Genomic DNA, 26,967 nt, shown 5'->3' with positions numbered 1-26,967 from the left:
TCTTGCCGCCGAAGTGGATATTGAGACATTGACTGGATTTATCGGCAAGCTTCTTCCGACAGTACGATGAAAGGTGAGAGAGTAGAGTAGCGTAGGCGGACTTGATAGCAGTATAGTCATTACCAGGTTCGCCGATAAAGATATTAACCCTAGGCCCAATTGTTAGCGTGTTTAAAATTAGTCTTGTACTACGGAGTAATTTTAAAGCCCACTTCAAAAGCTCCGCTGGTGATGTTGGCTTCATCTTATGACCCTTCTCCATGTGTTCAGTATAATTATGGATAATTAGCGGCGGTCTTGGTTTCTGTATTCATTCTATAAACCTCTTAGCAATGCTCCAGTGGTCTTTCGTGAAAAATCGGCAAGTTCTCACATGCTTAGGAAGCGCCGCGGGTTTAATGTCAAGTTGAAGAACACCAGAAGCAGGAGTAAAAGCGTGCCACGTCGAGCTTTCGGGTTTCGGCCCCAAGACCAGCTGTTGTCGGCGTTTTCCTTTGGATTTGTGGCAAATACGGCGTCCTGGAGCAACTGTGGATGGGTCCCCGCTGGAGCAGGTTAGTGAGAAATGTAGATCTTGAAAGGACCACGTACTAATGGAGAAGGAACACGGCTGGCTTTCGCACCATTATCTTGCCCCAGGGCTAACGTTGTCTGATAAAAAGTCAAAAGGTTGGAAAGGAGGACAAGCCAGAGACAACAAGCAACGTTTGAAAGAAGAAATATAGATGAAGAGTGGTCTATGATGAAGTCAAGTAGCCAAATAAATGTAGATGAAATGCGATCTGCGCAGGTTTCGGAAGTGAAGTAGCAGCGGAAGTAAGAAGAGTGGGTTGGAGAGCATATTCTTTTTAGTTGGTTAAGAGCGGCGTATTTAGTATTAAGAAAATGGAATTTCTTAAGATTTAACTCTAGACGGATTTTCTATTAAATCTAGAATGGGCAATAAGCCTCAAGTAAAATAAGAGAATCTTATTGAAGGCTTCCGAGTGGATTCACTACCTCCCTGGGCTTAGTTGACAAATAAATGAAGAGGCTTGGGTGGCTTAGAGCGAACGGGAGGAAGAGAATTACAAGACAATTGGAGGAGTTTGAGAAAACATTCCATGCTTTGCATGGAAGGGGTATTGAGTAAGTGGACTATGTCCTTTCTTTGAGGTATGGTGGTGAGGCACGATAAGCCGTTTGACTCATCTGGCAGCAGACTCGTAAATGCAGGTCGAGCGAAGAAAGAAAATCCGAAGCGCTTCTAAGGGTTCGCCCTCATCGATCCCATTGATCAGCCTTTCGCTACTTTCAAGTACTACTATCGCACTCAGAGTAAGTATTCGGGCTAATTGGGGCAGTTCTAATATTTTGGTAACTAAAGTTCTGCAGAGAAGCTTGGCATTCTCGGCAGACAGAACGACTACGATAGTCCGACGCTGTCAGGATTATTAGGCACCGCAACAGACTGCTCCATTAGCCAGGAGCAGAAACACGAGAACGTTGATGCTATCGGCGAAGACGATACCCCCCAATGGGAGTGCGAGGGAGACAACGGCTATTCAGTTCCTTTCCCAGTCCTAGAAACACATTTGGGCCATTGCGACTCTCCTTACGAACGTGGTATCCCTTCCAACGGTGTATTTCGTCCTACTGTTATCGATAAGAGCTGGCCAATAGAATCAATAGGATCAAGGCTCCGTGACCATACGCGTACTTTTGATTCCGGTGTTNGNNCNNGNNCNAACACCGGAATCAAAAGTACGCGTATGGTCACGGAGCCTTGATCCTATTGATTCTATTGGCCAGCTCTTATCGATAACAGTAGGACGAAATACACCGTTGGAAGGGATAACAGAGACGCCTAAGCATTTCTACAGACTCTCAATTCCACCGTCCTTGAAGCTCGTGCCGTCGGCAGCCTCGTCTCAGCCAGCGTGTCCTAAGAAGCTCACCCCCAATTCATCTATGGCATCCTTAGTCGAACTACCATCCCCAGAGGCAGAATGGCTCCAGAGAACCCCAAGCCCAGCCGTGAGGACCGAGCTTCAGTCACCTCCAGTTCGATTGCAGCGCTGAAGCATGTGATTACCAGTGTGTTACAACGCAGGGATACGTCCAGTCCTGAGTCAACTGCCTCTTCAAGCAGCCGGAGTGCTTTTGACGCAGTGTAAAGGGGGGTTTAATGAGCAAGTTGAAGGGATCCTGAAGTAATGTGTTTCAGAGTGTATACGAGAAACAGCGCTTTCTAGCAGGCCGATTTGCAGTGCGAGTATTATCTTGTCTGTAATGAATATGTAGATAGCTTATTAGAACATGTATTTCAGTAATTGATGCTCCAGGCAAAATTGAGCATTGCAGAGTTGCCGCCACCAGACTTGTTGCCAAGGCAAAAGGAACAGCGTCGTGGTTGGCCGTCAAGCTTTCCCGCAGGTCCCACGACCCGACCACCTGACAGCTCTCGAATCGCGCTGCGGACCTCCATTGCTGCAGCAAACCTTAATATACCTCATGGTCGCATTATTGATCTCTCCTTTTCAGATTACATCTTGCTTAGATCGACCTTTTTACCCACTGTCCATACACAATGCGCCCGCTCGCCGCTGTAGTTGTGGCTTCTTCGGCGCTTCTGGTAGGCGTTGTTGAAGCTTCAACACTCACTCCCCCAGTTCTTCCACTTATTGTTAGGAATCCATACCTGAGCACTTGGTTAGGGAACGCGAGGGATGTCCCGTGGAAGAAATGGCCCATGTTTTGGACTGGGCAAGAGGTAAGCGTTAGCCTTCTATCCAAGACTCTCCGCAACCACGGCTTCAATTCAGTGATACTCGAAGATTTAGGGCTTTAGTCGAAGTGTATGATGCTAATAAACGTTTGTCCGGTAGATTGGCTTCTCTATCCTAGCTTCCCTACCCGACACCAATACCGTATATCCGCTACTCGGTAGACCACAGGATTCACTAAGCTCCAATGCCAAAGGGCACGTACACAGTTTCCAAAACCTACCAAATTTTATGCTAAAATAGAACACAGCTACAACATCTCCTATCCTACTTATAAGGGTGCCAAATACGATGCCTCTGTTACAAATCTGACTTACGCAATTTCGTCACCCAGCAGCACATCCGACGCCAGTGACTTAGAGCTGATCCTGTCTTTCCTCTCTCCGATAACACCTTCCTCGACATTGCGTCAATCGATACCTGCAGCGTATCTCACTGTCTATGTGACGGGCAATTTCAACATAGATGTGTACATTGATGTCAACGGCCAATGGGTTAGTGGCGACCGGGGCAACAAGATCGAGTGGAAACTGTCACAAGGCGACCCTGAAGGGAACGGAAAACCGTTGAAGACCTGGATAGTAAAGAGACAGGTGGAGCAGGAGCTGACTGAGTTTCGTGATCAGGCGGAGTGGGGTCAGCTGCACTTTACTGCGCCAGCGGATGCCCGCCATGAATGTGGTACTTCTGCAGTGCTTCGCCAGCGATTCTCTCGCACTGGAACTTTGCAGAATGAAGTTGACGAGTCATTCCGAGGGATTATGGACGAAGAGCCCGTCTTCGCTTTTTCCAAGTCTTTCAAGCTTAAGAGTGAGGAGGCATTTGATGTGAGCAAGAGCGAGAGTGTCATGTTCACTATCGCACACATTCAGGATCCCGTAGTGCAGTACGCCTCATCCCGTGGCCCAACATATATGCGCCCATTGTGGAAGTCTTGGTTCCTCGAAGAAGAAAAGCTCGTCGCTTACCATTACGGCGACTTTGCAAACGCGGAGAGCCTCGCACGAAACTACTCTGAACAACTTCGGATCGACGCCTACGAGTCTGGTTCTGATAATTACGTTGATATTGTAGCTTTGTCTGCCCGACAGGCCATGGGTGCGACGAGTTTCTCCGGGACTCCTGAAAATCCGCTTTTGTTCCTTAAGGAGATCTCTTCAAACGGCAACTCACAAACTGTGGACGTCATATTCCCTGCCTTCCCGTTCTTTCTCTACACGAGTCCTCGTTGGGGCGCCTACTTGTTGGAGCCGTTGATTGAGCACCAGCTCAGCGGCCAATATCCGAATAACTACTCTATGCACGACCTTGGGTACCACTTCCCCAATTTGACAGGCCATGCCGATGGAAGGGACGAATACATGCCTGTAGAGGAATGCGGCGATATGCTTATCATGGGACTTGCGCTAGTAAACTCCATGAGCTATTCCTCAGATACAGAATCGCAGTCCATTTGGTCAACTGTGGGGAACGAAGAATATCATGCAGAGTCTGATAGCCCATTCTCGCTCACTTCATTGAGTACGTATGATGGCATTGATAACATTGATGATACATGGGGTGGTGGCGCCAAGGGAGCCAAGCAGGCTCAGAGATGGCTCAAGCAGAGCTACAGTCTCTGGAAGCAGTGGACCGGATATTTAGTCGAATTTAGTCTGGAGCCGCATAACCAGCGTGAGTGAGTGCAACAAAGTTGGCTTCATGAAGACTAATAGCGATAGTTTCAACGGATGATTTTGCCGGCTGGCTCGCCCTCCAAACTAATCTCGCTCTCAAAGGTATCATTGGTATCAAGGCTATGAGCGAACTGGCAGATGTTTTAGACATGACTGGTGATGCCAAAGAATTCAGGGTATGTTCTCCACCTTCGGCACCGCAACCTTAGACCCTACCTTGTGCTTACTGAGGTTCCTTAGAATATCTCCGACACATACATTTCTAAGTGGATGGACTTTGGCATCTCGCGTGATGGCTCGCACGCCAAACTCGCCTACGATTGGTACGGTAGCTGGACAACTCTATACAGTCTTTACGCCGACGCGGTCCTCTGCTTCCACCCCTCCATCTCCAAGCCAGCCCTAGCAACCAACTATCATAGCCCCAACGACGTCCAACAACCGATCAACTCCAACCCGAAACCCACCACCGGTCGGACGCCGATCACTAAAAACTTCATCCCATCACATGTCTATGATATCCAGAGCAAATGGTATGCAACAGTGATGCAGAAATACGGCCTTCCGCTCGACTCTCGCCATCTTTATACCAAGTCCGACTGGGAATTCGAGGCTGCAGCTGTAGCCTCCCGTAGTGTACGATCGGACATCCTAGATCGCGTGGCGAAATGGCTGAATGAGACAAACACCGATCGCCCTTTTACGGACTTGTATAACACTGAAGGCGAAGGTGGCTTTCCCGGGCCAAACTTCTTTGCCAGACCGGTTGTCGGCGGGCATTTTGCTTTCTTGACACTGGAGAGAGCATGTGGAGGACAGGGAACCAAGGGACTGGCCTTTTTGGATGATTGAGCTATGTTTAGGTAGCCGAGTACGGTGCAAAACGTTAAGATATAAGTTAAATGGCCTGGATGCATGATATATTTGATGCAAGGATGAATTATGGGTATATGTATTATTTCTGCGGCATTTGCAGCACGTGGGTGATATGTATGCTATGCATTTACAAATTTGGCTCTTTTTCCTGAAGCGTGCCGTTTAAAGTTCGTTTACTGTACCGCGCGGGGGTGGGCACAGCTGACCATATATCATGAATTTCGAGCTCTTTTCCCTCCTCATACACGACAGCCCTTCCATATTCCCCTCAGCTGAACTAAATGCTAGATTGAAAAGAACAATGATGTGTAGGTATCCAGATGACTTCTACCTTCACCCCATCTTTGAAACATCACCAACAGCACCAGCCAACCCTTCAATTTACTGTTCGTCAAAAGCAGTAAGTGTAATGGCGATGTACTCTTGCTTAGCTTCATCTAATTAGTAAAAATATTTTATGCAAGTTATCCCTGCCGTAATATTTCAACACTTCTGCAGGAAATTTCCTAAATCCAGAATCGATGGGCCTGACCCTGCCAAGTTCAAGGTCCTAATCAAATTCATTAGCATAATTTTGGAGGAGCTAAACCAAAGATTGGGTGTTACCAGTGAGCAGCTCGATTCTGTAATGAAGGACGTGGCAACTATGAGAGGATTGATTGTATCATAAATTCCTTGCAGAAGCGAAGGATAGGGTATTACTAGTCATGATAGCTTCCTTTATTGTAGCTCGTAAGAGATAGTCTACATCCTACTCCAAACCGTAGCAAACAGCCGCCTTCTGCTACATACACACAAGTTTAGGTCGGCCCACTTAATGCGTTACCGAGAAGTCGTATCTTCGAATAACACGAGCTGTGCGATCCATTTCAGGTCAGTCGCCGTTCGTAGTGATCCCAAATGTCGATAAATTGCCAGGACCAGCTCATCAAAATCACCATCTTCTCCTTTGACCCTTTTGCGATACAAATAAAAACGCGTATCGCAAACACGGTTGGGACATTTATGAGCCCGAGCAGAGAACAGGCTCTCCCACGGCCGGTAGCGCCCATGAGATTCTACAGGCAACTTTGCGGTGTCGGTGTAGCGCTGTTGCAGACATTTCGGGTCATCTATACGGAGATGCACACATATCGGTTCGTGGACTCGCGCCATTGCTAGCGCGACCTCATCCTGAGCTATTGGCACATTGGCGGGTACCCGCAGCAAGATAAGTCCGGAATTCACCACGACCTCGTTTCTAGACGTATCTCTGTAGACAGATAGGCTGTGGCACTTGCCGGGAGAGACGCTGTAGTGCCGCCTGTTACAGACGAAGTTGATGGGAGAGATAGTCAGACCGGAGTAGTTGACCCGGATGTGTCGGCATACTTCGATGACTCCCTGTGTGCCGAGACAGACGCGTTGCTCTGGAACTTTTGCATATTCGGAGGGTGAGAAGAAGCGCTCTGGATGGCTGGCCATACAGATACTGCATACCAAATGCGAGGCGCGCAATTGACCATCCCGTTCTCTCTGACAGATTTCCCGACACCGACTACGACGAACCACTTCGTTGAATTTCCTCCTGTCAAAGTAACTTGCTTTGGGGGCCTCAAATGTATGCAAGAATTTCCGAGAAGCAGCACGTAAGGCCATGATTTCCGGGTTCGAAAGACATTCTTGGATCAGGAAGAGGAGCTCTGGAGGCAGTTGATACAGTCTACTCTGAGTAGCGTTATGTCTCTCCGATAAAAGGTTGAGTCGGGGGCTGCTGCGGCCGAGCATTCTCTGGCATGCTCGAAGGAGAATGAGAAAACGGTGATATAGCGAGGACGTTGCATTAAGTCCACTTAAATTTTTAGTAGACATAGTGTTTATTTGAGGATTTGAATGGACCTGTCACTTGCAGTGGAAATGCAGTCTTCCAATTGACAGTAATGTTGGAGACCACGCAATGCCCAGGCACAGATTCCCGAACCCAAAGTTCAGCAGGAGTTACATTGTCGTTTAATGCTAGAAGCTTAATCACGGGTTTTGCATTGTACGATGCCTACTCCCGAGTTCTCAACCTGAAAGTAAATCTGTTAAATCTGAAGGTGAAGGTATGAATAATTCACTTTATAAGGGTTAGTGAAGCATAGTTAACATCATGAATATTTCCGACGAGGTAAAAGTGGGACGGACCTCGATGTTGGATAAATTGATGCCTAGTACTAGAGTTGGAGGAAAGAATTCAGGAAGATAGACTTCTAGCTATGCTGTAATGAAATTAAGTTTTCAGTAACAGCTAGCCCGGCATATTGTTTTAAATAAAAATGTGATAGAGATTGAATCGGTTTTCAAGATATGATCTACCTAGGAGCCTGAGAGCTGATAGACGCGCAGAAATAATGCCAGGCCCCTGAAGCGCACGTCCCATTGCATCACGTGCATAATACATCACTGGAAATATCTGATCTACTAATCAGATTCAAGATAACTGGAAAGAGCACATATTCCTTTGGAATTCAACCATTCCAAGCCAGGAATTTATATATTTGGGGATTGAAAACCCCCACCCGTCGTACCTGCTGATGGACGATATTATCTTGGCTTCAGCCTCATGTCCTGGAAGCACAGTGAACCTGTCGATTCAGGCTATTACCCTATCCTTGTTCCTACATGTCCTGGAAGCACAGTGAACCTGTCGATTCAGGCTATTACCCTATCCTTGTTCCTATTCCGGTTGTGCTACTACCCCCTGTTCCTGTTACGTACCCCCCTTGGCTTCCCCTCTATTCTGGACACTTCCCTCGTGTATATATAGTTTCTTTTCTTCGTAGTTTGAAGTCCTCATTCTTTTCTTACAATCGGTGCAGGGACTACCGATTGACAGAACCTTAGCTCGGTATTGGCAAACAAATTTTTCCAAAATAAAAATAATAGGAACCCAGGTGTTGCTAATTCTCGTTCGGCACTTAGTCCCATCCAATCTACTATTCTGAAAAGACCCTTGAAGACCTCCGAAGTAACATTATCATTGCAAAACGACTCACCAAGATAAACATCTGGGCTGCCATTGAGCTACAGTTCCTAGTAATGTATTCGCGTAAGATGCAGGTGGGTGGAGTAAATATGCTTCCTTCCATGCCGATAAACTCTCCAAGTTCTGGGAACCAAACCCATGCATTCCCTCTTCCTTATCAACCACCAGATCCATGATGAGATTACCAACCAGTTGTACCACGCCACAAGCTTCTCCTTCTCCGTCTCAAACCATCAGCAAATTGAGCAATAGACAAGGAAACTCAACAAAAGAGCAAGCACCATGAGCAGTTATGCCTGCTGATGATCTGGAAAAACAATGGTTAGTTTCCAATACGAGGCAGCATGCGAGATCCTTCGGCTGGAGTTACTAGGACTACGAACCGCTCATATCTACTTAGGGCTGAGCAGGCCGCGTGATTGGCTTAAAGCATCCTTAGTTTATATTAGCAACAATCCATATTCCCTCGAGATTGAGGAAGAGCACGAGGAGAAAATCAAGAAATCGCTAGGATATTTCGTGGCTTGAAAGAGGGTTTGATTTTGAGGGGCTGGAGACTGGATGAGTGGAATACAACGGGGGATCCAGCTTCTGATCGCTTTATCCCTTTTGATCATCGCAATACTTCTGTGGCGAATGCCTTTGGACTAGAACGGAGCCCGGTCGTCTTGATTTGCAGTACATGCTACAGCATTATTTATAGGTGCATGTCGCGGGTGGCGGAGAAGCAATGGGAAGAGTATTTTTAGTTGAGAGATGCTACATATTCATGAGCGCACCTTAGGAGATATGTGGGGGGGACCGTGCGTAACCCAAGGTTATGCCAAGCCTAACCCGGACCTCCGATACCTACTGATCGATGTCAGATTGAAAAAGCTCCAGATTGCAACCGAACACGTCACCTACCAGCCTGCTAACGGAGTCCAAAAAGTTGGAGAAAATTCTCCGGGCTCGAATAACCCCGGGTAGACTTCAATCAATTTATGGCCTCATCATTCTATTTTGACCCAAACCTGACTCGGTGTGATCACCTTGTTCTCCAAAATATTGTTCGAGACATTGAGCTAGCGAGACGCAATCCGACTGTACCGCTTCGATATGATAAACAAAATGAACATAGTATGGAAAATGGCCCCGGTGGTTTTCGCGATACGTTAGCTGTGAACACATGTAAGTCTTCCAAGAGATCAACTCAAAAATGCCCTAGAGCTCATTTCTACTCTCACACCAGTTATATTTCGTGAATTTTTGTCGCCTCCCTCTTCCTCTACTCAAAATTTTTACCTCTTCCTACAGACGGAATTTATTTATCTCATCCATATGCACTCTTCCGTGGCTTAGTCGTTGCATCCACTCATACATCTATAGGCGATGGTTTCCTATATCAGGCTACCTGCGAATCGGACCCTTCAACCGTGGAAAAGCTCCAAGCTCTAAATGACCCACTACACAACGACTTTGAGCCCACTGTCTTTGTATCCTGGGATATGTGGCAGATCAAGCTTCATCCCTTGCTAAATCGATACTTCCTCCAGCCATATGTTGAATGGGCTCGAAAAGTCGTTCGAGTGGGTACAGATGTTGTAATGGTCACTCACTTGATACTATACTTTACTACATCTGTTCCCAGCGCTGTCTTTCTATTCCTCCACTTTAGTTGGATTCACGGCCTCCTGCATTGGCTAATGCAGTCATACTACGTCGGGACGTACACTCTCATGATGCATCAACACATTCATATGCGTGGTATCTTGTCTCGGAAGTATACATGGCTTGACCGGTCATTTCCGTACGTTACCGACCCTCTAATGGGCCACACTTGGAATTCCTACTATTACCACCATGTCAAACATCATCATGTGGAAGGCAATGGGCCGGACGATCTTTCATCTACCATACGATACCAACGAGATGATTTTATTCATTTTGCCCAATATGTGGGCAGGTTTTTCTTTCTCGTTTGGTTAGATCTTCCTCGATATTTTTTCAGAAAAGGAAAATACATAGATGGGCTAAAAATTGCAACATCAGAACTAGCCAACTACACCGCCATTTATCTATTGGCGGTCTATGTCAATCTACAGGCTACCATATTCGTTTTTATTCTGCCCTTTATTCTACTTCGAATGGGCTTGATGGTCGGGAACTGGGGCCAACACGCATTTGTGGATGAAACGGAACCGGAATCGGACTTTCGAAGTAGCATAACTCTAATCGATGTTGCCGTAAGTAAAACCTTTCTCCTGCGCCTACTATGTCCACTCAGTTCAACAAACTAACTGGGACTTTACAACAGAGCAATCGATACGGTTATAACGATGGATATCACACATCCCACCATTTGAATCCACGCAGGCATTGGCGTGAACACCCCGCTGCTTTCATTAGACAGAAAAAAACGTACGCACAGGAGAAAGCGCTTGTCTTCCACAATATCGACTATATCATGATGACAGTTAATTTACTACGGAAAGACTACGCGCATCTTGCGAGGTGTCTAGTTCCTATCGGCGACCAGATCCACATGAGTTTGGAGGAGAGGGCAATGATGCTAAGGAGGAAGACAAGAAGGTTCACAGAAGAGGAGATAGTGAAGAATTTTCGCAAGAATCGCTCTAGATAATTGCGAATCTTTATTTGACCTGTAATCTATGTCCAGGTGTGCTACCTCTTTGGGTTTAGCGGGGCCCTGACACTCGTTTTTTGGTATCGTTCTCTCGCTTAGTTGACCGCCGCTTTTAATAACTAAGTACCGTCTTTCTTGATTTTGTACGTCTCATCGAATGTCTCATTACCTGTTTCCATTAACTATTACCGACTGAATCACGACATCGTCGTCATTCTATTTGCCACTTATCTGGTGTATATAGTGAGGCTCTAGAGCCTCTTGCAATAAGACAGAGTTCTCATTCCTGATCGTCCGTTCAACACTATCCCTTATACCCTACGCTTACTCATTAACGCTAACCTTCTAATTACAATTAATACTAAGATATGCACTCTCTTAACTCACTTATAAAATGTTTAATTCTTATTTCTAGCCCTAGAGCATATATACTACCGTCCTATTAAATAAAATAAAAACCAATACTGTATATCCTTTAAGCCCTCTCTTCTCTTTACCTTACTAGTTTACTTATTTCTACTTTAATTTATAGTATTTTAAGTTTTAAATCTTAACCTTTTCTCTTTTTTGACAAGTCTTTTACGCTCGGCGATTCCTTTCTACGTATATAATATATTCACTACAAAAAGAAATTAGTTATTAGCTATTAATCTTATACAGCCGTTAAATTTTATATTAAACTTATTAATACCAAGATTAACGCTTACTTAGGACTTCTTCCAAAAAAGGACTACCCTGTAGCGAAGCACGATTTTAGCGTTAATATCGAGTTATTTTCTACTGTAAGCCCTTCCTAATACTTCTTGAAAACTCTACGGCTTACCTTATAGCTTACCTTAAATAAAGTTAATTAGCCTAGCCTATTGCTATCTACGAATTGTTACTAGTAATTTAAGTTAGGGAAGGCAGTTTTCTTTTATATTTTAAGAGCTTCTTAAACTAGGAGCGGATCTGAATTATCCTATAAATTAAGAAAATATCTGTCGGAACGTTAATCATGTGATATGGTCACGGGACCACGTAGCGAGGTTAGCTAACCTGACCTTGGAGCAACCCCTTACTTCTAGAAAAACAATTAACTACCAACTTCAACACCGTATACGTACCACTATAAGTGATATTCGTGCACGTTAATAAAGCGAGTATACCGACACTAATTAGTAGACGTATAGATTAGGAAATACGCAATAGCAAAGCTCGAAACCACGTATTAGCTTAACTGCTAACGCGTTAGATTGCAGAGCTATCGCCCTATTTTAGTTAAAGGAGAAAGCTATGTTACCCTCAAAGCTTAAGACCACGTATTAGCTTACTAATGCGTAAGATCGCCTAGAGAATTGTATCTTTACTTAGAGAGAGCTATATTACCCCTTAAAGCTTAAGACCACGCATTAACTTAACTGTTAACGCGTTAGATTGCCTAGAGGACCTTAAAGCTTGAGACCACGTATTAACTTAACTACTAACGCGTAAGATCGCCTAGAGGACCGTATCTTTGCTAAGAATCGTTTTTAGTCTTTAGTCTTTAAAAACTGTAGATTTGTTAAGGGGATATATATATACCCTTATACCCTTACCTTTACACCCCCGACCTTAACCTTAACCTTAACCTTAACCTTAACCTTAACTTTTAAACGACGACTACCCTTATATACAAAGATATGATAATATAGAAATTAACTAGAAGGAAAGAATTGCTAAATACGGCTACGGAATCGACTTAGAGACGGCTATAGATGACGATCTAGCGGAGTATATAGAGACTAAGATATACCTATATATACGGCATAACCTTATAGACTTTTCACTGTGGACAGTATATTAGAAAGACTTTAAAGACTTTATACTAAAGCTCTTTAAATAAGTATAATCTAAAACTAGAGTGGGAATCCGTAACTACCTAGTTAAGAGAGGAGTATACGTTATTAAGTAAGATAAGAGGTATACCCTTGGTAAGGTGCTAACAGACGTCGCCTATAAAGAAGAGTTTTATAAATAGACGGATAAGGAGCTTATTGCGGCCCTTGTAGAGGTAAAGCTAATAATTATAACAACTCTGTAAGACTAACTTAATTTAACCTTAGATAAGCTTGCTATACCTCTAGCCCTACTACTAGGTACTCTACTAACTCCACTAGCTATTCTAGCCGCTGTACCACCAGCTACTCCGGTTGCTGTACCGCCAGCTACCCTAATTGTAGCACCACTAGCTACCCCAGTCACTACCCCCGCTACCCCTACTACTCCCCCTAGATTTACTTCAATTGCTATACCGCTAGCTACTCTAATTGCTACCCCTACTAACCTTATTACCCCTCCTAGTCCTTAATTCTCTAATTATAACTAAATCCACGCTCTTATTAACTAACTGCTATGGCTAAAAGAGTAGTAACTATAGCAGCTATAGTAACCGCAGCAGCTATATATATATATACTACCTAAACTAGCTATGCCTAGTGTGGAGTAAGGACCTAAGCAAGGATCTAGATATAGTAAGGAGGTGGCTATAATTATAAAGATTTATATAGACGACCAAAAGTACAATAGAGTTAATAATAGCTTTAACTTTAAGCTAACTATCTTCTATAATATCTATAAGAGATCTAGCTTACTACTAGAAGGCTATATAGTAGCATTTCCTAGTATACTAAAAGGGCTTACTTAGGACCACTACTATAATAGTAACCTTAAGTTAAGACCTTTTACTAAAGCCTATAACTACATATAACAGTTCTTTAAAGGGCTAGAATACTACCGTAAGAATCTTATAGAGTGGAACAGTATAACCCTCTAAGGAGTTATGGATGAGAACCCTAATAAGTTAATCTATTAGAACTTCTAACTACTTATAGATAAGCTGCTAAAGTAACGCCACGGACTATACCTAGACTTTTATATAAACCGTATTCTTATAAATAAGCTGGTTACTACTTGCTAGGGAGTACTAGTATACTATATTGCTATCTCCAACCCTTTAGAAGACCTCTCTTAGTTAATTAGTAAGCTATAATCCTCTATTATTATATAGGAAAAAGAACACCCCCTATAGGCCTTAATGAGATTATCTTATTAAGCCTTCTTTATGGATTAATGCTATTACCGAAATAACCAGAATTAAGACCGAAACACTAATCGCTATAGCAGTAATCGCCCCTATAGAACTAACGGTAGACTAAAGGTTAAGTGCTATGTCTATAAGAAGGAGAACTGCCGTTTGTAGAAATATATAGAGGAGGAGCGTAATTAGTCTAGAGACGACTATAAGAGACGTTTTATTAATATTAAGGGCCGTAATAAGGGTAACTTTGACAACCACTTTAAATAATACGTCGCCGTCTGCGAAAGAGATAAAGAGGATAACTTAGACTTTAAAGCCTATATATACGACGCTAATAACTCTAAAAGCGATGCCGGAGAACCTAACGATAGTTCTACCTATATTACTACCTTTGGAACACTTACTATAGAGGAAGCAACCTCTATAAGTGTAGAACTAGCTAATAAGGCTTATATATACCTGCTTACGGCTTTAGAACTTACTATAAAGTCTACTATAGAACCTTATATAGAGACCGACCTATTTACCTATAGTACGGCTATAGCCACAGCGTCACGATATACCTTAACGGTCTTTATAGGAATTATAATTAATATAGGTGCTTCGCGCAAGTCTATAGCTGGCTATGGTTAATTCTAAGCTCTATAGGCTATAGATAAGTCTATAAGTCTTAACACGTTAACTAAGGGCTAAGTAACTGTCTAATTTGGGATCGGAGCCTCTATATCTATCAGAACTATAGACGTTAACAGCCCTATAGGTAAGGTATAATTCCATATTATTAAAGCAGATACTCCCTTCCTACTTTGCTTAGTAGATATAGATAGACTTTATATTAAATATGATAACCTAAAGAACGTTATTATTACTCGCACTAAAAGGGTGCCAGTAGTTAGACGATTTGGCTACCTATTTCTCTTATAGAGCTTCTCCTTATAGTCTTATTTAGTTAAGTCTTTTAATATAAACCCTTGCTACTTAACTAATGTAGAACTACAACGTCTATACCGTCGATTTAGTTACCTATTAGTTAATAGACTGCAAAAGCTTCTTAATAAGGCTGGCTACGGCTATAATACTAATAGATCCGCTATTAAAGAGCTAACTAAACTCTGCCACTATTGCTAGAAGTATAGTAGATCTCTAGGTAGATTTCGCTTTACCTTATAAGATAACGTTAATTTTAATTATAATATTATCGTCGACATTATGTATATTAGCAGCTCCCCCCTACTACACGTAGTTAATAAAGTAACTCGATTTTAAGCTGGTAGATAGCTATAAGATATTAGCGCCAAGTATACTTAGGACATTCTACGGATGTGCTAGATTAATAGCTACTTAGGACTACTAGACCTAATTACTATAGACGCTGGGAAGAACTTTATTAGTAAGGAGTTTAAGCACTACGCTACTACTATAGGAGTAACTATAAAGTTAATTCTAGTCGAATTACACAATTCTATTAGAATGGTAGAGCGCTACTATGGTTTACTATAACGAGCTTACTAAATCATTACGACTAAAATCCCTAAAATTAGCAAGGAGATGGCCCTATAAATGGCCTTTAAAGCTATTAATAATACGGCTGGCCTAGAAGGCCTAGTCCCTATACTTCTAGTCTTTAGAGCCTACCCCTAAATGGTTAAATCGGACGCGCTATTACCTTTAGTTATATAGCGAGCTACGGCTATTAAGAAAGCAATGGTGGAAATCTAGAAGCTATAAGCTAAACGATAGATCGCTAACGCTCTTAATATGCAAAACGGACCACGAACTAATACTATTTATAGCCTCCTACCTAGTTCGCCTGTCTTAGTCTAGAGAGAAGGCAATACTAGCTAGAGTGGTTATTAGGATGGGCTATATACGCTACTTACTATTAATAGTAAGACCTATACCGTAAAGCTACTAAATAGGCCTACGACCTTCCGCTCTACAGTTGTAAAACCTTACCTACTAGACCTATAAGACCTAGTTAAACCATAAGAGCCTATTAAATTAGCTAAACTAGTACCTTTACTAGCTGAACCTCAATCGTTACCTAAAGCCGAACTATAGCTACCGCCAAAGCGAGGTAGAGGTCGCCCCCGTAAATACCTATTACTTACGGCTATTATAGACACGGCTACTATAGACGCTATAATAGATACAGGTGCTTTTATAGGTGATATTATAGATATTACTAATATCGCTATCTACTTATAAAACGATGATAATACCTAATTTAGCGCTTTATAATAAAAGGAGGTCATAGGCCTACTTGAGAAAGGCGTCTTTAAAATCATTAAGCTACGCGATATGCTAAAGGGGGTCAGACTCTTTAACTTACGGTTTATTAATAAGATTAAGAATAAGGGAACTAATAGAGCCTTTAAGAAATCACAACTTGTTATATAGGCTTATAATAATTTAGAGAAAGAGCTAGTCCTTACTTAGTTACTAATAATTTAATAGGTTAGCTAGCGGCTAATTCTCTATATTGCTGCTATGCTACCATAGATATAACTCTACCTCTAAGATATTTTATAAGCCTATATCTAGTCTACTATAAACCTAAACTGCAAGTTTTATGTATAACCACTACACAAACTAAATAAATAATTGGGAATTGATACGGACTCCATTCTAAAGGTTATAAAGCCACTTTATGGAGTACCTAAAGCTAGAAACCACTAGTTTAAGACCTACTATTTATACTATGTTAATTAGCTATAAATAGACCAGTCCACGTACAACCCTTGCTTGCTCTACAGCAATAAGCCTTTTAGAATTATTAGCCTATAGACTAATAATACACTATTCCTTATAGATGATACCTTTATAGAGGCTAAATAAAGCGAACTATATAAGGCTAAATTTATGGCTAAGGAGCGAGAGCAATTAACTACTAATATACCAATTAAGTTTAACAGAGGACTTATTTAATTAATATAAGACGGGAGTATTACACTGACGTAAAAGCGCTAGTGTGAGAACCTTAGTGTGGTTAATACTATGCTAGTAAATAGCACTAGCTCTAGAGGAGTTATACGTAGCCTACTTACGCTAAAGGACTAGTATATCGCTTAATGCGCTAAAGGAGCCTATATTGCCTTAGTTTGTTAGCCAGAGGCCTTATTTAACCTATCCTTTACTACCTAGGTAATTAACCCAGTTAAAAACAATGTAAAGAGTCTTAATAAGCAATTAAGCTGGTAGATTAAGAACGTAAATAGAGGCCTAAAGTTTATTAAGCTAGATATTAACACCTTATAACTCCTGGTATTTATAGACGCTTCCTTCGCTAATAATAAGGACTTATCTTCGTAAATTAGCTACGTACTTATACTAGCAGACGCCTTAAATAAGGCAAATATTGTTTACTGGTCCTTAATTAAGTGCAAAAGAGTTACTAGGAGTGTATTAGCCTTAGAGTTATACGGTATAGCGTATGGTTTTAATATAGGCGCTATAATTAAATCTACGCTAGATAAGGTCTTATAGGTTAACTTACTACTTATTCTTTATACTAATTTAAAGTCTTTATACAACTATCTTGTCCAACTAGAAACTACGCAAGAGAAACGCTTAATAATTAATATAATATGCCTTCGCTAAGCTTATAAACGAAGATAAATTACTAAAGTTAAGTGGATTAATGGAGATACTAACCCTACGGACGCTATAATAAAGGGTAAGCCCTATACGGCACTATTATAGCTTATTAATACGAATTAAGTTAAATTACGAGCTGTAGGGTGGGTTAAGCGAACGGATTTAACTTTAGTTTAGTATTAGCGCTAGTACTAAGCGAGCTAATAGCGATTTTCTATCCCGGGAATAGAAAAATCCTAATTAGTTGGCAGAAGTTAGGTTTGGTAGAATTTGGCAGAATTTAGCAGAATTCGGTAATATATCAGAATTTGGCAGAATTTAGTAATATGGTAGAATTTAGCAGAAAGTCGCTATTGCGTATATACTACGAATAGCCTAGAAATAGACTTTAACTTTAAAGTATAGATTAGTCTTCTTTTTAGAGTTGCTCCAGTGTCGGAACGTTAATCATATAATATGGTCACGGGACTATGTAGCAAGGTTAGCTAACCTGACCTTAGAGCAACCCTTTACTTCTAGAAAAACAATTAACTACCAACTTCAACACCGCATACGTACCACTACAAGTGATATTCGTGCACGTTGATAAAGCGAGTATACCGACAATATCTAATGTGGTCACAATACTCAAGAAAGTAGGTAGCAAATATAAGATGGGTATTAAACCAATTTATACTAATGATAGTAGCAGAGGGATATAATATAATATTAAAGTAGCCGATAAGGGGAGGCAATATTAATACTATTTATTCACTAGGGAAATTTTTGCTCCAGAGCCACCATTGTAGGCAGTATTATATATGTGGAATCCAAAGACGGCTAAGCTTTTATTGTAAGATAGTATAGATTCGAAAGTCCCCAATTATAAAGGCGAAACTTGGTTTTGACCTGCGGAGCATAATGGTTTCATGAGAACCTTGAGTTTCTGACATGCTCAAAAAAGCTGCCTTACATGTACTGGGCTCTGATTATATCTATAAAGGATATCCAGAGGCGTTGGGTAGAAAATCGAGCACAACTTTACAAAGGCCAACATACCTATTAACCTCTCACCACACTCCGCTTCCGTTTGGGGATAGTTAGATCATGAGAGTTGCATGAGACGAAGAGGTCTAAAATCAGAGTAGCACTATAGGCGCTAGGTAATTTATTGAATAACGGAGCCGGGCTGGATAAGACGGTGAGCAGGTGTAGAAATAATGGACAGACGAATAGATAGAATGTGATGGTGGAAAAAATCCAGTATTCCTAGTTCCACAACTGCCTGAAACCCTACCTTGATCACGTTCTTTCAAGATATCTTCTACACAAGGAATATTACCTGCAATAATAATCTCTATTGTTACAGCAAGTTTTAGTACAAAATCTCCAACGGCAAGCTCACTCATCCCATGACCTCCATCCCTTTCAAGATCTCCTTGAACTCTCCTCCGAGTGCTTTAACAACAACGCTTACGTCTGGCACCTCAGGAACATCTCCCTTTTCCTTGTCCTTGCCCTTGACCACACTACTATCACCCTGTTCTTTCACCTCTTTCCCCGTCCTAAACCGACCTTTTGCTGTTGCTGGAGTGATCAGAGTGGAATCTAGCAACGCGTGCCATCGCGCGAGATACATACCGGGACCATAGGCAGTCTCAGCATTATTCGCAAGGATCGATTTCATGCGCGCAGTTGAGGATGCTTTGAGAGCGGAGAGATAAGCGGAGTGCGCATCAAGAGCTTTCAAGACAGCTTTCTGGTCGGCCTCGGAAAGACTCCTGAAAAGTGCCGTAAGAGGTGCCGTCATAGCGCCCGCACCCTCAGTAGAATCTGCCGATTCCTGAAGCACTTCGGATGCGTCGCTATTGGCCTTAGATATGAGAGGAGGCATCGGATCCCTGAACTCTGCGGCAGCCTCTTTAGCGTATGCCCGGAACTGCTCAGTTACCTCACGCCCGTTTTTGGCGACTTGGTGGAGGAAGCGGTGGGAAGAGGGGATGTGTTTTCGAAGAAGATTGACGTAGTCCTCCACAGACGGGAGAGTAGTTTCAGCTTCGTTTTTCGTGCTCCCATTCCCAGAACCACTATTTTTCCTGGGCTTGCTTGTCTTGATCATATCATTCAGGAAGTTCTCAAGGTCGGTTAGGGTGGCGCTAAGATCTACAGCGTTGTGCACAGATCGAATGATAGGATCATATGTAGCGACAAGATCCCGAATTGCTTGGGTTAGAAGGTCGGGCTGTAGACGGCAAAGGATCTTCCCCAGTTCGTCGCGATCCCGAATGGAGAGGTACGTGCTGTAGTGTTCTAGAGCCTGGGCATGCTGATGGTCTGGAAGCGTAGTAGAGGGCGGCGGGTTTGTAGACTCGAGGATAACAGTTACGATCGATTTGGACTGCTCTAAACTAATAGCTCTAAGTTTCTCGTGCTCCTCGCGCGGCTTGTAGATGTGTGATTTTACAGTATCAAGATGCTCCTTGCTCGGTGCATCCTTGGATTTCTCGATCTGAGTGGCATATTTCTGGAGTTCAGAACTGTCCCAAGATAGTACGGTGGAAATGATTCTGTGGTTTTGACTTAGTCTACTTCTAAACCAGCAGGTTCATGTGAATCATACCGTTGGAATAAATTCATGCCGTCATCTGCATTTTTACTCCACCCCATCCAGTTTGTAAATGCGGTCACGCTCAATTTAGTTAGGACTAATTGTACCATCCCGTTAATCATGGATGCGGCATTGCCGACCCGCAATGTTTGTCGAACAAGAGTGTAGGGAACTAGCTTATGAACATTCTCGATGACTTTGAGTAGGTATTGCCCATCTGGGGATATCGCGAAGACGTGATGCATGAAGGACGCTAGGCTGAAAAGAAGTGTTAAAATTTACCCAATTCAAGAGAGACAATTTGCGTCACTCACTTTAGAAGAATAAACTCATGCGCGGCCTGGACCAAGGAAGAGTGATCCTCTAAGCGCCCTGTTTCTGCTGTCTTATCAAAGAGTTTATCAATCAAATCACCGTATATGAGCCCTTGGAGGGCATCATCCCACGCTCTCATAACATCTTCCGCTTTTGTGGTGTCGTACTTCCTTTCTGTATTCTTGATCTCTTTCCTCGGGAATCCCCCCAGGCAGCCTCTTGCAAGGTATTCCAACAATGCCGATATAGCAGTTGCTAGCGTCTTCCTAGCCCCAATCACGCCCTTATCATAGCTCTCCGACAACTCCGCGTCGCCCAGTTTCGCGATGAGGATCTGGCATCTTTCCTGCCAGAACTCCGGCGCTACATTACTCAAGCCCGGTAACTTCAACGCAAACTTGTTCAGCAGCGTCTGGAGCAGTGGCGAGGAAGTCTGCACGCCATCCTCCTTCTTAAACGGGTATCCGTAATTATCTATAGCGTCTGGCCACTTGAAATTTTCAATCTCAGCATACGTCTCGTGGTGGGTGAGTATGTCGAAGAGGGCGTGCGCCTGAGCGGGCAAGAGGGTAGGGTCGGGCATGGGGTTGAGTGCTTTGCGGGGACATGGTGGTTCTTGTTCAGGCATGGGAAAAGTAAACTGCGCATTATTGCAATGACGTTCCAGATGACGGCGGGCGCGGGAAGCTTGGCATGCGGCTAAGATCTTTCCGGCTGGGGCGGAGAGACAAAGGCAACATCCAATATTAATCGTCAAAGGCAAGATGACTTCCAAGCAAGTTCTAAGAAGCAGTATCTATTCTCTATATTGAGGATTCTAGCCAACATGTTTTTCACAAACTCACACACATATTTCACAAATTTCCACTTCTTTTCTTCACACTATCAGACCCTATCTCCTTGAACTTCCGATTACTAACTTATCCTGAGTCTTTTTCTAATCTTCGAATAATAGACACTCTCTTGCTTGCAAGATCTTCCAACGTATGGAGCGACATGTTCCTTAGTTCGTCATGCTAAGCTGTGCTTCTGCGCTCCATTTCAGCGTTCATCTTGTCAACTACGTTCTCCGCTGTTTAATATCCTTAATAGTCACCGAAATTTTCGAGAGACAATGTTCCTGGTTTTTCAGATGCTGATCTCGAGTTTCGAGTGCTCCTTGTTTCGGGCTCCCTGCTGAATCATTAAGACAAGACAGGTCCCAATCTCGTGTTTCTTCCAAATCATCACTGAGAATAGCCAACTTTGTGTCACTCGCCGTTCCAGAGGCCCTCTGCGAATCCCCGATTTTCCTTGGGGCTCGGAGATGCATCTGCTTCAATTTCCGTTCGCGATACTCTTCTCGGGTCTCTTTCCTTGGAGGCGAAATCGAAGGAGGATTTATCACCAGTGCCTTAAGTGCCTCGTTGCCTGGAAGCCTCATATAATCCTTGATCTCACAGTGCCAATCAGCATCGGAGGCACATGTGCTCTTTGCAATGTTAGCCGCTAGCCATTGCACGTACACCGAATCTGCTGATAAGCCTTCCTCATTCCACAGCGTTTCTATCACGTTCTTATGCAGCTGTGTCACTGTCATTGGTGGTATATCGCTTCACCGAGGAGTCGCGCCTGGTGTCCCATGCCAAATAGTTCGAAAGCCCTACGCGTGGCAATCTCCTGCACAAGCTCTTTGGAGATTTCGAAAGGCTTTTGCTTGGAATTTGGCGAATGACACGTTTGAATGATCCATTCGAGCACATTTGGAATGCTTTGACGATCTGTCGAGCTGGGCGGGAGCTGGGTTATGTGCATGAAGGATCCTCTTCCCAACTTTGGTGGCTTATAAAATTGTAACAGAATAGGGGCGAACGTGAAAAGTACATTTTTGGAAATTCCCTTGTCTGTTAGACTTTCGTTGACCATGCGGATCTGTAAGGCTAAGTTAGAGTATGCAACATTTGTAGAGAGACATGTGTACTTTGAATAAATGCCTGGATACTTGATTCCTGGAATGAGTGAATTATTCGACATTCCCCCTCGGTGTTGTTAATGTTCGAACGTTTAATTTTGAAATACTTCAGATGTTTATCCGAGATTCATGTAGCATAACAAGATTCGCACTAATTGCCCCTCAACAACATTAGATGCAGATGACGTACTTCAGAAAATTTTTCACCTTTTTGTCAAGCGCTAGCGGCTGGATATATGACTCCTCGCTCTTGCTGCACTTTCACAGCCTTCTACCTTACAAACATTATCCTTCTCTTATAGATCAAATACCATCTAAAGCCAAAATGATCTGCGAAAACCTTCTCCTCCTCCTTTCCTGGCTGGTCGCGCTTTGGCAAGACCCCGGGACCCCCTCAGCCGCCCTCATCTCTTTGAGAGAAGATGAGCCGTTCTGGAGCTTCTGCTTCCTAGACGGGAGCACCTACACAAGCTCCTTTGCTCCTCCGCCGCCAGCCAGTATCGCAGCTAGAGTCTTCCCCAGCTGCGCAGCACTCTACAAAACGCTTTTCGACTTCCTTGCAGAACTCGCAGGCCCCGCCGCTATCCTTTTCGCGGTCTTGATTTTTGTCAACGTGGTCTGTTGGAAAGTATTCGGCAAGACAGACGACAGCCACACCCTCGTCCTCCTCGGAGCACTCAGGAATGAGTGCGACCTTCTTCGGGTTCTCAGCAGAGAGTACTTCACCATCATTGAGAAGGATGCGGAGGATATTCAAGCCGTCAAGCTTTTGCTCAGCGCCGAGGAAGCCGAAAACCGCGCGCTGAAGGCGCAGCACGCTGCAGAGGCCAAGAAATCACAAACCCTCTCGCGGGAGTCGCTGAGCGTTTCGAAGACGGAAAAACTCGTTGCTGAGATGCAAGCGCAGCGGGTGAAGGATTTGGAGGAAGACTACAAGATACTCCATGCCAAGTACGAAGCGGCTGTCAGTGAACTTGAAGACGCTCGTTACAAGAGCATCAAGACTACCGCTAAGCACCGAGGCGGGCGAGGACGCAAGAAGCAGAACAACAATGCGCCGCAAAGCTCTGAGGGTAACTTGGAAGCTAATAAAGCGTGACTACCTCTTCATGTTTAAACTTAGCTAAGATGTTTGTGTTTGTCATTCAGCCTCATTTGTGACCGAGTTCTCCCGACTTGCCTGGCAGTCGCAGGGAGTCCTCGGACTCCTCTTGCGACCGCCGCTTGCGGGATCTTGGCACAAGATGACTGCATTGGCATCTGGCGATTGTTGCGTGGTTTTGTTTTGACTTTTTACTTGTCTTTTTCCCCAGCCGCAGCGTGACTTGCTGATGAATGCTCCCACTCGCATGGTGTCGACTTGACGTCGATCACTCTATATCAAGGTTAGATCAGGGGTGCCTGTGACTCACTCACCTCTTGTATATACGGAGCAAAAATGGATTTCCCCTTTCTTTTTGGGACTAGCGGTTTTCCCCCCCGTAAGGTGCCCATAAGGTTGCTGAGGTTTTCGGTCTCTTTGGGGCCTTTGGCGGGTCTTAGGGACGTAGACCGCCTAAAATCTTGTTGCTTAGGCGATAGAGCCCCCATAACCTGACGACCTTATGGGTGGTACCCACTAGTCCTATAAAGGAAAGAGAAATGTATTTTTGCGCCGTCCTCCGTATAGAGGCTCCAATGCCTCATTTCAATAAGACGGAGTTCTCATTCTTGATCGTCCGTTCGACACATGGCGTGTTGCAGGGAGTCCTCGGACCCCTCTTGTATCCGCCGCCCGCGAGACCCTCTGATCAAGACTCGTGACGGGCTTTTCTATAGATTTTCTTTTCTTACTTTTATTGCCTGTTGCGCTCTCCATTGTACTTATAGAATTAGAAATACCATCGGTATGCTTCTCATTAGAAACACAAGTGACAAAGGGAATGCTCTGGAGTAATTGAGATGCTTTACTAACGTAAGAATTGTCTTCAGTATAATGCTGAGAAACAAGATTTCATGAGAGATAAAGTATGCTATTGTGCTATAATGAGCTTAGTAATTTACGAACCCGGAATAAAGAAGCGATGCAGTACAATCTAACAAGGGATGTATCAGAGAGCGGAATAAATGAAACAGGAAGCAATTACACATTGAAAGATTAAAAGTGGGAGATAGAAGGCTGTACGTGAGGAATAATCCGTTTCAGCCCATTTATATACATTGAGTATCAAGGGCTCGGACGAGAGCGCTTTAAGCCGTTGGTTTCAGCTCATTAAAGAAATAGCTGGCATATTATCAATGGGAATCGGACAATATACTCCGACTTCAGAGCGCTGCATGAGCGCTTCCTGCTTCTCCTTCTCATTCCATGCAACAACGCCAGCCTGGTACGTCCACGCCACAATAACAAGTCTCGCTATTTTTGCACAGGTTTTCACATCGAACGGTATGGGTTTCTTCAGAATGTCCGCCATTTCCTCGCCCATATCCTTGAACGTGTTGTCGCTCATCTGCACAGAGTCACGCGCGTCTTTCGCATAATTTGACACGGCAGCATCGTAAGCACGCTCAACTTCCAGCCGGCAAGCTTCGGACACATACGCCACAGGATCAGTGCCAGCGTCGGGGGCCAGAGCTGTGATACGCTCCAGTAGTGTGATATACCTCCCTACCCGTGCGACTCCAGTTGGGATGTCTGTATCATAGATACTAGGTAGGTAATCCATATATCCTGCTGTCTTTATCCAGTGTCGTCTGTTACTGTCCAACAGATATTCACCGAAAAGTTCTAGAGACGGAGCATGCCGGTGAACTTTGTGGATCAAGTCTTCTAGGCGTTGCAGCAATTTTCCTAGCGCCAGACCGCCGGACGCAGTGAAGCGAACAGCGGAGATGAGATGTAGCGAAGCCATGGAGGCGAGGCCTCCAGTAAAAGGCAGGGAAGCGACTGCAGCAGGGAAAGTAATGAGGGTGGCACTGACCGGGTGAGTATTTGGCGGTGATATCTGGTAGAAGCAGGAGGCTTTTGAGGAAGGTAGGCGGGACAGGTATTCTGTTTGTGGCGTCAAGACGTTCACTGTAGCGTTGGCAGTACTAAGGCCCCGCCTTAAGGATTTAACCGCGGCTTGATTGACAAAGATGGTATGGGTTACACTATCGTCTTGAGCGAAGGGCAGTGAGCCACATGCTAGGTTTTTAGCAAAAATAGTGGAGTAACCGCTTCCTTTCGAAGGCCGTTGGAGGATGTCCCTTTGACGGTAGTCGAAGTGTAAATGGTGAACGCCATCTGGAGATCGATGGCTTCTTAAGGAGATACCGAACGCACCAAATGACTCTAAGTCAGTGCTTTCAGAATTATCTCCCAAAGCAATTGGTATGCCGAGAACGAAAGAAAGCGCAGCTAACTCTTCCGCCGCAATCTCTATATAGGATTGCCCCTTCCGAACGGAGACCTTCCGGAGATCGTCTGCCCATGTTGATTCCGGATAAATAGCTTGGCCATTGTGATCGTCTGAGCTATTCGAGTCTAGTTGTCTTAACTTCTTTAAGTTCTTGACAAGCTTCGGTGCAGCCTTCCTCGGCCCTGTAAAATTCAGACATTTCTCTGATAGATCCGAAGAGTTCCGACTTTTTGATAGTTGTTGAGTTTCCCTAGTGTAGCCTTCGTGATAGAGCGTATGTCTTTCCGCACCCTCGGTCTCCTTTTTCGCTCTGTTAATGCTGCCAACTACCCGAGTGAGTGCTCGAAGCACCGCGAAACGAAGCTGAGGCGAACGCTTCTGTATTGCAGTCCCTCTCTTGCCAATATTCATATGCTTGCGTGCCGTAACTACGAGGCGAGAGATGTCTCGTGAGGGAGTGATGCTTTGTTCCTTTCGCATCCGTACAAGTTCGTTGAAAAAGCTCTGGTAGAGCGGCTTCCAGGACACCTCCTCATTGCTCTGTGGTATCCAGTCGAACATCGATGATGAATAAGCGTGGTTGTCTCCAGCCTTGATAAATCCAGAGAGGGTCAGCATCTGGGGAATTTGTGGTTGTTTTCGTGAAATTCAAAATGAATAAGGCTGTTTTGTGAAGAAATTTGCTATTTCTCTTGTATTAGTATGGCTCGTCTCGGCATATTTAGCTATAGAGGCTGATTTCCAATCCAGTGGAATCTGATAATAAGAACGCCCAAGACGTCGACCGAAGCTGCGAAGGCGGTGACATAAGCCCTCAAATTCCGTGGCTAAGGCGTTCTAGAAAAGGATTGGAGCTGGGCCAATAATCATAATGGGGAGGTAGAGGCAGTCAGCGGAATTCCTAGCTGAGTCAACGACGCCGGAAGAGTGCGGAAGGAATGCATCAATAGGAAAGCGAGGTCGCGGCTTCACGCCACGCCACTCAGGTAAATGAGACTACGGTGACTTGACTCATAATACACTTGAAAAACATGGCAAATGATAGAATGATAACTTGTAGCTGAAACCCCACGTGTCTGCACAAAGAAAGTTGCCTGTCGAAGACTTTACGGTGGCATAATCCAACGTG

The 26,967-nt window shown here is 43.9% G+C and overlaps 7 protein-coding genes across 7 annotated transcripts; 3 read left to right on the top strand and 4 right to left on the bottom strand.

Moving 5' to 3' along the window:
* Positions 1 to 2,569: 2,569 nt before the first annotated feature.
* Positions 2,570 to 5,293, top strand: K441DRAFT_557328 (DUF1793-domain-containing protein; the record flags this gene model as incomplete). Its single annotated transcript, XM_067643372.1, has 5 exons — positions 2,570 to 2,752; positions 2,868 to 2,973; positions 3,009 to 4,439; positions 4,487 to 4,617; positions 4,682 to 5,293. 5 exons carry the CDS (start codon positions 2,570 to 2,572, stop codon positions 5,291 to 5,293), a joined length of 2,463 nt encoding a protein of 820 aa, XP_067504651.1.
* Positions 5,294 to 6,010: 717 nt separating this feature from the next.
* On the bottom strand, positions 6,011 to 7,640 carry K441DRAFT_659176 (uncharacterized protein). The gene is made up of 2 exons (XM_067648480.1): positions 7,484 to 7,640; positions 6,011 to 7,415 (listed from the first exon to the last, which is right to left on the bottom strand). Exon 2 carries the CDS (start codon positions 7,166 to 7,168, stop codon positions 6,140 to 6,142), a length of 1,029 nt encoding a protein of 342 aa, XP_067504650.1. The 5' UTR covers positions 7,169 to 7,415; positions 7,484 to 7,640; the 3' UTR covers positions 6,011 to 6,139.
* Positions 7,641 to 9,307: 1,667 nt separating this feature from the next.
* K441DRAFT_686875 (uncharacterized protein) lies at positions 9,308 to 10,947 on the top strand (the record flags this gene model as incomplete). Its single annotated transcript, XM_067652034.1, has 3 exons — positions 9,308 to 9,494; positions 9,693 to 10,549; positions 10,621 to 10,947. The coding sequence occupies 3 exons, from the start codon at positions 9,308 to 9,310 to the stop codon at positions 10,945 to 10,947; spliced, it is 1,371 nt and encodes a 456-aa protein (XP_067504649.1).
* A 7,841-nt stretch (positions 10,948 to 18,788) lies between these two features.
* On the bottom strand, positions 18,789 to 21,130 carry K441DRAFT_610238 (uncharacterized protein). The gene is made up of 3 exons (XM_067645532.1): positions 20,507 to 21,130; positions 20,205 to 20,450; positions 18,789 to 20,151 (listed from the first exon to the last, which is right to left on the bottom strand). Exons 1-3 carry the CDS (start codon positions 21,088 to 21,090, stop codon positions 18,990 to 18,992), a joined length of 1,992 nt encoding a protein of 663 aa, XP_067504648.1. The 5' UTR covers positions 21,091 to 21,130; the 3' UTR covers positions 18,789 to 18,989.
* A 165-nt stretch (positions 21,131 to 21,295) lies between these two features.
* K441DRAFT_659169 (uncharacterized protein) lies at positions 21,296 to 22,415 on the bottom strand. Its single transcript, XM_067648479.1, has one exon. The coding sequence runs from the start codon at positions 22,084 to 22,086 to the stop codon at positions 21,568 to 21,570; it is 519 nt and encodes a 172-aa protein (XP_067504647.1). The 5' UTR covers positions 22,087 to 22,415; the 3' UTR covers positions 21,296 to 21,567.
* Positions 22,416 to 22,783: 368 nt separating this feature from the next.
* On the top strand, positions 22,784 to 23,557 carry K441DRAFT_677032 (uncharacterized protein; the record flags this gene model as incomplete). Its single annotated transcript, XM_067651022.1, has 1 exon — positions 22,784 to 23,557. One exon carries the CDS (start codon positions 22,784 to 22,786, stop codon positions 23,555 to 23,557), a length of 774 nt encoding a protein of 257 aa, XP_067504646.1.
* A 902-nt stretch (positions 23,558 to 24,459) lies between these two features.
* K441DRAFT_659167 (uncharacterized protein) lies at positions 24,460 to 26,651 on the bottom strand. The gene has a single exon (XM_067648478.1). The coding sequence runs from the start codon at positions 26,454 to 26,456 to the stop codon at positions 24,702 to 24,704; it is 1,755 nt and encodes a 584-aa protein (XP_067504645.1). The 5' UTR covers positions 26,457 to 26,651; the 3' UTR covers positions 24,460 to 24,701.
* Between the last annotated feature and the right edge of the window lie 316 nt (positions 26,652 to 26,967).

Source organism: Cenococcum geophilum, assembly GCF_001692895.1.
Source record: "Cenococcum geophilum 1.58 unplaced genomic scaffold K441scaffold_18, whole genome shotgun sequence".
NCBI classification, from domain to species: domain Eukaryota; kingdom Fungi; phylum Ascomycota; class Dothideomycetes; order Gloniales; family Gloniaceae; genus Cenococcum; species Cenococcum geophilum.
This window is presented reverse-complemented; position numbering and strand designations above follow the sequence as displayed.